At 38.4% G+C, this 12,262-nt stretch overlaps 2 protein-coding genes across 3 annotated transcripts in view; one reads left to right on the top strand and one right to left on the bottom strand.

Annotated features, from left to right (window-relative positions):
• The window catches only part of psme4b (proteasome activator subunit 4b), a 42,477-nt gene extending 37,044 nt beyond the window's left edge, over positions 1–5,433 (top strand). For both annotated transcript variants that reach the window (XM_058621836.1, XM_058621837.1), the window contains exons 45-47: positions 155–293; positions 527–660; positions 4,160–5,433. In XM_058621836.1, coding sequence (XP_058477819.1) covers positions 155–293; positions 527–660; positions 4,160–4,294 — 408 coding nt within the window. In that variant the 3' untranslated portion in view covers positions 4,295–5,433. The remainder of the gene's footprint in view (positions 1–154; positions 294–526; positions 661–4,159) is intronic.
• A 1,556-nt stretch (positions 5,434–6,989) lies between these two features.
• On the bottom strand, positions 6,990–9,805 carry chac2 (ChaC, cation transport regulator homolog 2 (E. coli)). Its single transcript, XM_058621882.1, has 3 exons — positions 9,431–9,805; positions 8,906–8,941; positions 6,990–7,629 (listed from the first exon to the last, which is right to left on the bottom strand). The coding sequence occupies exons 1-3, from the start codon at positions 9,563–9,565 to the stop codon at positions 7,240–7,242; spliced, it is 561 nt and encodes a 186-aa protein (XP_058477865.1). The 5' UTR covers positions 9,566–9,805; the 3' UTR covers positions 6,990–7,239.
• Between the last annotated feature and the right edge of the window lie 2,457 nt (positions 9,806–12,262).

Genomic DNA, 12,262 nt, shown 5'->3' with positions numbered 1-12,262 from the left:
AAATTGTGAATGCACTCTTTGCCCTGAAACTACCTCACACTTTTCACCACATCCTCTATTTGTCAGTTCTGATCTTCATGGGTCTCTCTTTTTAAATTCAGACAATTTCTCCCTCTCTCACTGCTCCACCCCCTTTCCATTCCTTTCCTTTTAGGTGAGGGACATGGCAGCCACCACCCTCAGTGGTTTACTGCAGTGCCACTTCTTCCCCCTGGACTTCAGTCTGCAGACGAAACTCCAGACGCTGAGTCAGACTCGACTCCCCAAGGCCAGAGGAGAGCTGGCCTCCATAGGTATACATATACACACACACACACACACACACACACACACACGCACATACCACAAATGGCCAGTTAAAATAGGTCTAATAATTTCAAGGCTTACAATTCCCCTAGGATAAGAAAGGGTAATAGGGCAAGTATTATTGTGATTGCTTCACTGTTTGATTGTGACGGGCACATAAACGTGTGCTTGTGTGTGTGTGTGTGTGTGTGTGTGTGTGTGCGCGTGCTTGCCTGTGCAGACTTAGTGCGGCGCCATGCCGGTGTGCTCGGCCTCAGTGCGTGCATCCTGTCGAGCCCCTATGACGTCCCAGACTGGATGCCTCAGATACTGATGGACCTCAGTGACCACCTCAACGACCCACAGCCTATAGAGGTACACACATTTACACACACACACACATTTACACACACACACACACAAATATCTAGCTCAATAGAATAAGCTAAAAGAATATAATTTCATTGTCCAACTGAGGAGAAAATTGTGCCTCGGCCTCACATCAGGCATGAAGAAGACATACATAGTGCAGAGTCTGAATAATACACCGATGATGATAATTTAGTGCTCTTCTAGTAAAGTGCAAGAAAAAAAATACATTAGTAATCAGTTGAAAATATATTTGTGTAGATGAATTAAACTGTTAATTTGTTACAAAGGTTACTGCAAATCATAGTTGTTTGAATGCTGTGTAAAATGGTAGAAGTAGCAGGAGGTTTTTCTGCAGAGTAACAAAGGACATGAACTAATCCAGTCTAAAGCAGTGTTGGTTGTTAGGCTGGAGGCACCTTGTTCCTCTTCCTCCTGAAGTCTCATTTAATTGCTTTCTTTGAACACTGTCATGACCTGGCTCAAAGGCCATGACAAACACTGGCAGGGACACAATGGATGGCATTAGAAGAATATTTAACATTTATTTCTCAAAAATACAATAATGAACTAAAGTCAGTGAATTAGCTGTGGAAAGTGTGGCTGTGTGTTCATGGTGTCTGGCTGGTGTTAAGTGTGGGGAAAATAATACAGCAAACAAAAGCAACACATGCTGCTGCCAAGCAGGACCAGGTGTGTGAGAGTGAGAGCGCTAGTGATGATGGTCATTTAAAGTTGTGGCAGTGGTCAAATAATATAAAATCAGAGATCAAATTTGAAATTAAAGATGTGTCAGGTGAAGATAAATTAGTGGACACAATGGATAGTTTTTTCATAAAATAAAATTAATTGATTAATCAATTTACCCATGGAAGCGGGGCTGTTTTATACAAAGTTATATACACATCAGTTGGAGTATTCTCAAAAGAACATAAATTATAAAAATGCTGTAATGCTGCAATTTAGCAATGCAATTTCCATCTGTCACAACTGATTTCCTCTGCTCTAGTACAGTAGAACAGCACACACAGGCCTCTAGTCACATGTATCTTAGACAATCATTAGCTGTACTCAATATTTACCAGACGTTTAAAGCCAAGATGTGGTTCCGGCTTACGCTGATGCAAAACGACACAAAGCACAGTATTTTTAGGTGTATTTATGCGGCACATTAGAAGTGCCACATAAATGTGGGTTCACACTCCACAATTCCTTATCCTGTGCAGTTGCTGGGACAGAAGATCAGTAGACATGGAGGCAGAGGGTCCACCAGACAAGGACCACATTCTCATCAGCACAGGATGCATACAAGTGCAAAGACACATGTGCACATCCTGCTACTGTACATCTGTCTCTTCCTCTCCTCATGAGTAAACTGTTATACTGCTGATTCAGCTAAGAATTGAAATACCAACAAGCTGTATCACACATAAGTGCCGACGCTAGCTCAGTGGTAGAGCCAGTCGTCTTTCAACTTGAAGGTTGTGGGTTTGATTCCTGGCTCAGCTAGTCTACATGCCGATGTGTCTTTGGGAAAGACACATAACCCCACGTTGCTCCTGACGGCTGTGTGTGAATGGGTATGAAAGATGAGTGATAGAAAAATGCACATAGATGTGCTGTATGAAAGTGTGAGTGAATGGGTAAATGGCAAAAACTGCAGTTTAAAGTAGCTTTGAGTGGTTATCAAGAAGAAAAGTGCTATAATACATACAGGCAGTTACCATTCATGTGTCACCATCAACTTCTAACATTTGTCCTTATCTTCACATCTGCCTGTGGCACGTTTATTTAAAGTTTCTCAAACCTGTCTTTATATAAACACATTTTTTATTTTGCACCTTCTCCTCGCACTCGAGCAGATCCATCTACTCAGCAGAGAATCATGCCCTTATTCAGGTTTCCTGCATTCCCATTTAAATATCAATGCACAGGTGCACTTGGCTTTTAGGGGGGAATGACAAGCAACACTTTGACTGGTGTAGTTGATGTTAGTCCAGAACGCCTACAAATATACTAAATACAACGTCTTTGCACCCAAGATTTTACTTTACACGCTATCTAAGTAGTAAAATTGTAGAAGAGCGTCTATTATCTCGAGGGCCGAACACAATTGTATTGTGGACCGGATGTGGCCCACAGGCCTTGAGTTTGACACGTGCCTTAAAAGGAAAACCCAGAACCAGTATCCTTTCCGACAACACAGCTAACAAACTAGACAGGGTCGTCACAACACTGTCATGTTTAAGTCATGATTATGTCCTCGGTCATGGCAATCATGAGTTTAATGCCCTGTTTTCGTGTCCTTGTTGAACCACACCAACTTTTCACTCCAAACTCTTTGAATAATTTCTACGTTGTGTATTTAAATTGTTACATCAGGCGTTTTAACATCAATGAATCATGATGACCTCATCAGTTTTTAATTATTGTCAGCAAATGACACAAATACAGGAAAGATTGTCAGATGCTGCTGGATTGTACACTGCATTTCACACTGTGGATGTCCAGATTTACTGCTTAAAAGAGGAACCAATTACGTATATTCAGCCATATTCAAGTTCCACCATTAAACTTAATGGTAGTTCTCATTCTAAGAATAGATAGAGGCTGTTTGCAAGAGCTGTTATGTGCTCTTAACTTTTTTTTTTCCTGGTCCTCAAAACAAATGAAGCAAGACAAAGAACTATCAACATCCTCCTTATTGCAGGAGTTTACTGCAGGGCTTAATGGAAATGTCCTAATTGTGATAAACAAACAAGTTGGTAAATGTGCATTTACTCTGCAAGATGGAAAATTATTTTCCATAAGCAAACAAGCTCTGCTCAGTTGTGTATTCTTCAGGGATAATTTCACTCAATAGGCTTGAATTCGTATTTGAAGTGGTTTAAAAATATCTATACTGAAACCAAAATTAATGTCATGAGAAATAATTATATGCTGCATTATGCTTTTTCAGGACCCAAATATCTTCAGTTGCACAGTGGCAAACTAGTTTCTCTCCCTCCTGCTCGTTGGAGTTGGCTGATAAAAACCAATTGTACGAGTTGAAGGACTAAGACTTTTTTTTATAATTGCATTTTTTACTGGATCTAAGATTCAACATTGGTTTATGACTCAATAAAACCTTGGTATATTTGAAATGGCTCTTAAACTTAGATCTGTTCATGTTAGCCTGTTCAAGAAGCCAAAGTGAATTATTTAATTAGTATTTTCGTATTTCAAATTCTCCACTTCGCAATAATAAATGTTTTTGTCAGTGATTTATGAATATAGTTGAAGCTCTGAAGAATATTTTTTCTACTCAATCTGCTGTTCAATTACATGTACAGCATAATGTAAACGTAGTTAAGAATTACTACAATTTTATATAATCATATTATTGGATGATGCCTGAACACTGTATTATATTTGAATTTAAATGAAATAAACATTGGTTAAATAAATGTTAAATAATCATTCTGGATCTTCTGATTCTATGTTACGATTATGTTGCTGTTTCCAGATAACGGTGAAGAAGACTCTGTCGGAGTTCAGACGCACTCACCACGATAACTGGCAGGAGCATCGTCAAAGCTTCACCGATGATCAGCTGCTGGTGCTCACGGACCTGCTGGTGTCACCCTGCTACTATGCGTAGACAGACAGCTGTCTCGCCCCCACCGCGTCCCTTTACAGACCGACTGACCAGCGGCATGGAAAAATAATTATACCCTGTAACACTGGGGAAACTGGAGCTCTCTGTGAAGCCTGGTAGAATAATGCATGATAATGTTACGGCGGCACAGAGCTCTGCTTCAACTTCCTCATGTGACACGGTTGGCCTTCAGCAAAAACCCAGCAGAAATTTAGCTCTGGGCAAAAGTGTCTCAAATTTTAGACTTTTTGGTGTTTGTTCCGTCTCATCAAGCAGTTCAACTGCCCCAAAGGTGGCCATTGTACTTTAGAAAATAACCACCATTTAGAATAGCTTTTTTGTTACTTTTGCAGAATATTTTCAGCCATGTTCAGGTCAAATCTTCCAAATCCCATCACAGGCTGCTTTCGAGATTAGATCACAGAGAAGTTCAGTGTGTGACAGGGGAATTTGACCAATTAAGAGAGATGACACTCCTGGCTATACAGTACATTCCTCTTCATCTACTCTGCATACAGGCCATTTCTGGTGCTGGATTAACCAACAAACATTGTGTATGCTCCAAAAAAAATAAAAGAATGAAAGAGTATTAAAGAGAGTCTGGCACTAAAGGCAATAAAATATGAGTCGAAATCAGCAGAGAGTTACAAATTGAGAAATTGTCTATGAAACAAGTGCATCTATTCATAGGACAAAGAGCAGCAAACTCAACAAGAAGCTATTTTCCCAGTGACTCTGCCTAGTCCAGCTTTAAATCACACATAAAAAGTGTAAAACTGGCTAGTATTTCACAAACTATAAGAATAAAATGTGTGTATGATATAAACATATGTACTTACTTTCTAAAAACTTACACTAACAGTACTAGATACTGCAAAATGTAATGGTATATATTCAGTTATGATGTAATCCAACACTGGCAATGTGATGGCGTTTGTAATACGACAGTATTACCATATAAAATATGTGTAATAAATTGTGTAATTGATATAAATGTATGTAACATTTATAAGCGTACTTGAATAAGACAAATTACTAAATCTATCATATGCTGTGCCGGTGTACCAAGTACCTACACGCACGACTGTGTTGTATTATACAGTAGCTCAGCACTGAAAATTGAATAAATTCACTGCATCATTGGTAAAGTGACACGTATTTCATTTAAGAAGAGCAATGAGTGTGGCGTGTGTTGCTGGAGTCGACTGATCATGTACGATACATGCAGTCCATATACACATTCACATCACACACAGTAGTTGTTTCCAGAGGGCCACACTGACATAAATGAAGCAAGCGAAGGGCCACAAATACATAGTTTTAAAGAAATAATAATCATTAAACCCATCTTAATATTTTTTGTAACCTCACTGATAGATTTCCTTTCCTGCGACTACTTCAACATAAAAGTCTGACTGTGTTCCGCTCGTTAAATGCCAAAAGTGTGAAGGTGCAAAACTGAAATGTTTGGTCTGTATAGCACTCAACAGATCCTGAGAATTGTCTCCATATGTTTCACCACATCAGACTTTCACTCCGAGGCAACTTTTCTGCTTCTGAGGTTGTTTTCTCATCTAAGCTCCTGTTCTATCGCTACGGATATCACGAGGTTGATTGAGCTAACTTCAGGTAACCCCGGAGGACTGTTTCACCGGCCAGATCAGGCCCCAGGGTTGTATGTTGCCGATGTGTGTTCCGCACACACACAGAAAGCTCAAACAGATGAGACGTTTCTTTAGTTTGTTTATACAAAAAGACGTTTGACGTGTAAATAAGAATGCAGGGATGAACTCCAGAAGAATACACCCTGTTGTTTCTGCCCCAGTGTGGCATGTGCAAGATGAACGTCACACCTCATAAGCTCATAAACACAGTATACAATCTTTCAAGTCAGTGATGACAAAGATCAGTCTTCAGTTTCATCTGGAAACCTGTTAAACTAGATGAGCTGCAGGGACAAATGTAATTGTTGTTGGCAACTAAACCAAACACCACAACTAGCTCCCAGCATGCATGCATATGTATATATACACACACAGAGCTATAATTTTGAAGATGTTCATTGATTCCATTCAGGAATCATTCAGACAGCCTAAACAAAGCATCATCCCGAACCTTAACTATAACTAGTTAAACCCTAATCTTAACCTTTACCACAATTCAAACCAGTTCCTCAGTAATGAGGTTCTGCCTCATTAGGAACCAGGTTTTATGCCGAAATGTCCTTGAGAGGTAACAAATACAAGCACATACACTCATACACAATCATACACACATCATTATACATAGATTACATGTTTTATGTTTGTTTTTTGCAAATATGCTTATATTGTTGTTTCTTTCTTTCTGTGTGTGAGTTTGTGTGACAGATATTCCTGTCACCACTGTTATCCAGCATGTTGATTTTGTTCTGATGCAGCGCAGTTGACTTTCATGTTCACTGTGCTGAGACATGTGCAGACAGAATGAGAAGTAGCTGATCGCCTTTGCTGGCAGCAAGGTACAGATACTGGGACAAGGTGAGAACTGTCTGGAATCAACAAGGTGCACTTGAGTACATCACAGCATGATTATATTCTTGTATGTCCCTTTCTTATTTCTTTAAATTCTTAATATTTTGTGTATCCTCTTGTGAGTAAAGATTAATAGTAGTGCAGTGTTTTGAAATGCATGAAAAACATACCAAACGTAGAACATGTACTGATCCGAAACATTTGACCTTTATTAGATATTATGAATGGGGGGCCTCATTTTGAAACATCTTTCAGTTTAAGCTATTACATTACTTGCAGTGTTATCATATTTTCTTTACAGTGTATGGAGACAAGACTGTGTACATATTTTCTGAGCCCCACAAACATCCTCATTTGGCCCATGTGTATCCTAAACCCTGAGATTATTTGCCCAATCCAGCTGTCTATATCGTTAATCAAAACAGATTGGTTTGGTCATTGTTTGATTGTGTGTTTCTGCCCATTTTGTAGTCTTTTTCTCACTAAAGCTTCCAGAGAAAACAGGTGATTGTCTGAGTCCTCAGGCAACACTGTCCTCACAGCATCAGCCAGCTGAAAAAGGTATTCTGAATTTTGCCCACTTGGACCCGCAGAGTTCACGATCTGCTTGGCTATCTCCTCCAGTGGGGCGGGACCAAGGTAGTCCGGATTGTCCTGAGAGCCGATGTAGAGCAGCGCCTTGTCAGGGGGCGCTGCAAGAGGTGGACGGGGGTGAAATGTCACTGTGATGACCTGGTAACCACCTTTTTCTCGGTGGTCAAGGTAGTTCTTTACTTCTTGCTCTTGGCCTGTCGGCAGCTTATAGGCAACACCCCAAACACATGACTGTAAATAAAAAAACATGAAAAAGTTTAATATCAGTTAATATGTAGCGATAAAATGTATACATCTTACTATCTACAATTAGTTCAGCAAATGTCGTTTATTTACAGTACTTTGTAGTAAAGGACACACTAACCAAGACCAAATGCACTGTGCGTGTGTGTATATATGTATATTTACATACTGTATATACACTCAACAGGCACTTCTTAAGGTATAACTGTTTAACTACTGGTAAATACAAATATCTAATCAGCTCATCACATGGCAGCAACTCATTTCAATACCTTTAGGCATGAAGACATGGTCAAAACAACCTGCTGAAGTTCAAACTGAGCATCAGAAAGAAGGAAGAAAGGTGAATCAAGTGCTTTTGAATTGGCACCATTGTTGGTGGTCTGAGTATTTCAGAAACTGCTGATCTACTGGGATTTTAAAGCACAACTGTCTCTAGGGTTTACAGAGAATGGTCCAAAAAAGAGAAAATATCCAGTGAGCAGCAATTCTGTGGAAGAAAATGTTTGGTGCAAATGGGCTACAGCAGCAGCAGACTACACCTGACATTTCATCAGGGTACACATAAACCAGTGGCCAGTAAGTGTATATCATGTTCTTGACTGTGCATTTTTTTAACTATGATATTAAAAATCAATACTTTAATTAAGAAATTAATCATCACAATAACTGAAAATAATTGTGTTATTCCTGCTTGTAACGCAGTGACTCAATTATTTTACTTCATACTCTGTCTGGTCAGACTGTTTTTAATCCTGTATAAAATGGCTGTTTACTTCTGCAAGAAGATTTGAAGCTTTTCTCTATGGGCTGCAGTGACACAAAATATATAAACACTGCTCATTTAGTCATTAAATTCTTTAAAAAAAACAACAAAACACAAAACGAAGAAAACTACCCATGCTAAGATAATACATCAGTCTGATTATCTGACATGATTAATTAATAATCAATTACTACACATTTATCGAGGAAAAATTGACTGGTTGTAGCTTTTCTTTGTTTTATATAATTGTAAACTGAATATATTAAAGGTATTTTTGGAGCTAATAGCTATACAAAACAACACATCCAATCACTTTGTGCTAGAAGAGCAGACACTATAATAAAATAATCACAAGATTAATTTCTAATCAAGTTTACACCAACGTCACTCGTGTTCTTGGACAACAACTTACGATTCATGTGGAGGATAAAGCGGTAGAAAATGAATGAATGAATGAATGAATGAATGAATGAATGAATGAATGAATGAATGTCCTACCTCAGGATCCTCCACCAGTGTTACAACACGGCCAGGCTGTAAAAACAGAGGAACAGAATCACTTAAAAACACAGGCAAAACACAAACAGCCAAATAGATCACTCAAGAAAAACATGTAGAAATAGTAATACTGTACTGTACTGTAAAACTACCCACAGATTAAAGACAGATAAAGAAAGATGAGCTGAAGAGAATGAATCACGATCAGTGATTCATAGGCAAGTTACTCAGGAAGTACTTATTATATTTATCAATTTTATAAAGGGCAAACATATTACTTATTGCTTGGCAATAAAATACTAAAATGCATTATGTGTTATATTACCATATCATTTTGTAAATTGCCAGTAACGACAATGACGGAAACATTTGTAGTAATTACATCAAAATAAGCTGCTCAATGTGGTTAAACCGCGAAGAGCTAATCTTCCTCCATGTGGACTATAACGTCCAATTTATATTTAAGTATCTAGAACTCATTTAAAACATGTAATAACAGGTACACTGAGGCGCAGGTGCACTCACTTTCCCCGGTACTCCACGGTGGTCGGTGCTTCCCTGCCAGAACCGACGACTGAAGCCTTTAATGTAGCCCACTTTCTTCTCCTCGAAAGGAAAGTCAACTTTCCATATCAGAGAACCGTAGCCGAAGACCCACATGACCGGTATTTAAGCTAACGGGAGAAACGGTTTCAGGACGGCGACGAGTCAGCGTTCGTGTTCTGACTGGTGTAACAGTTTCGTCACATTATATTCAAAAATATATCCATGTTTACACAAATAACAGTGCAGGGTGGTGTTAACCGTCGAAGACAATGCAAATACTCTGATTTAGAGCTAAACCGTTCTACTATGAAAGTGTTAAGTCATCATGACTGCGTAAGCACGTGGACTTCCGGTGAATAAGTTTCAGTATAAAGCTCTTTGTATATTTTTATTAACACATTTTTTTTCTTTGTTTTTAAATAAAACCTCATTTTTATTTTATCTTTATAAAGAAAAATTTCATAAACTGAATCATTGTTGAATGCTGAATTGCTGAAACTATTGTTGATTGAGTACATAAAGATCAAAGAGCATGGAGCCCCATCATTCATATATGTATATATATATATATATATATATATACATATACATATACATATATGTATATATACATATATAAATATATATATATATATATATATATATATATACATATATATATATATACACACATAAGTAAGTAAGTAAGTAGGTAAAATGTCTTTATATAGCGCCTTTTACAGACAAAACAGCCACAAAGCTTTACAGTGGCAGGATAACAAGATAATACAAAAGCACACATAAAACATGATGGAAGTATACCAAAGTCCAATAAAAACATAATAACAGGAGATAAAAGAAAGTGTATGTTGGCACAGAAGGTTAACCAACTGCTTGTTTGAACAAGTGGGTCTTCAACTGCCTTTCTTAAACAGTCTACTGTACTGAGACAGCAAACCTGAGATTATGAGTAAAGCATAATATAGACACGTGTAATTGTGTCATGCGACTGGCTGTACTGTTGTTGTGTCAGTATTCTATCATTTAAACGTACATATATTTTAAAAACATTAGCCTGTCACACCTCCACAGAGCCACAGGTCTGAAAAAAGAATTCAGTTTAAACCCGGGAAGGCATAAATGTTCTTTCCAGCCACTAAGAATTTGAGCCAGTAAAAGCCTCATTTACAGCTTTTCTCCTAATGAGCTAAATTATGTTTTAATTAACCTAAGCTCCCATATCTTGTTGTAGGCTACCTTTGATATGCAGCTATTAATTGACTTTCAGTGAATGTCTAATTGTGTTTTTGTGTTTAGGACAGATAACGCTGGGGATATGGGCTTCAATCTTGACACCAGGGGGTGCTGAGTTTCTGTTTCCCCACTGCACAGTATATCACTGTGTGTTCTCCCAAATAACAAGCCCTTCATTAATGCCGTGCAGTGAACACTGATTCTGATCCAAATGAAGTGGACAGCAACAGTCTGGCCTGTAATGTCAGCTCCGTGAGCAGCAGCCATCCTCACTCTACTGCCTCCGAGAAGAGAGCTGGAGAGTTGAGGCCGATCTGTGGTTGAAATCTGCAGCTAGACTGGAAACTGATTCTGACGACACATCTGCCAGGAAGGTACCATCGTTTGACACATCCAAAGCTGACCTGCTGCAGTGGACACTGGTCACTGACAGCAGACGGTCATTTCTTAATGCAGAGGTGTGTGTGTGACATATACAATTCTCTTCCACAGCTTTTGAAACCAGTGGCCAACAGCACAAACACATATTGTTCTTGCCTTTCACCCTCTTGTGTGTCACCTAAATTATTGTCCATGTAATTAAGGATTTTAAGCATGTTTAGGGTAAGTTTATTATTCACTATATTGGAAATAATGAGCAATTCAAATTAACTATGAGCTTCTAGAGATACACACAAGTGTATACTCACTGATGTGAGCAACAAAGCTAAATCTCACTCCAAATATTCTAACTCTAATGTACACATACTTGTTATCCCATACACATGTGCATCAACACTACAACAAGCTTGTGCCAGCTGTCCCACAGTCACTGTTTGTGCAGCATAGTCTTTAAAACTCTTGTATTGTGTTGCTTCCCACTCTTTCTGACATACAGTTCTTTAGAAAGACAAACAACGCAGACATGTAGGGAAAATCTTAACTGTTTGCCTGTTTGTCTTAATTAATAAAATGTTTAATTTGCTCATGCAGTATTTGTCCATTAGCTATGTGTATTCAGCAAACTTGTTAACTCTTGTTCCGAAGATGGTAAACAAAGATGTTGGAGTAAATATGGAGATAACGCAAAGTGAATATGATGTTTAAGGAAATTACTGGAAGAATATTTGTTGTTTCATTTTTTGGACACTAGTCTGTGCATTTTAATTCTAATATGAACCATACACATACACACAATTAAATGACTTCAAAGATTCAAGTTAAATCTATCTTGCTCCCGACGCAGTCAAGAGAGTTGCTGTATCAGCACAATAAACTAAATCAAATAAGTCATAAATCTGAAAACCCTTCGCTCATGCCGATGTACAGGTGGCTTAGCTTTCGCTACTTTCGCCATCTGTGTTTTCTCTCCCCGATCTCTACTCTGTTCCATTAGATTCATTTTATTCTCATAGGCCCTCTTCCTCCCTGGCAAGCGCATACTTTCATTTTCCATTTCTTTTCCCCCCGCGCTCCACCTCTCTTTATGTTCCTTCTCCAACACCAGAGCCATTCCTAAAAATAATTTTTCTCCTTCTGCCAACTCTTATATTTATTCAATAGAGAGGTGACCAAGATAAAGCTTCACTTCAAAATTCC

The sequence above is a fragment of the Solea solea genome, chromosome 21 (assembly GCF_958295425.1).
Source record: "Solea solea chromosome 21, fSolSol10.1, whole genome shotgun sequence".
Lineage (NCBI taxonomy): Eukaryota > Metazoa > Chordata > Actinopteri > Pleuronectiformes > Soleidae > Solea > Solea solea.
This window is presented reverse-complemented; position numbering and strand designations above follow the sequence as displayed.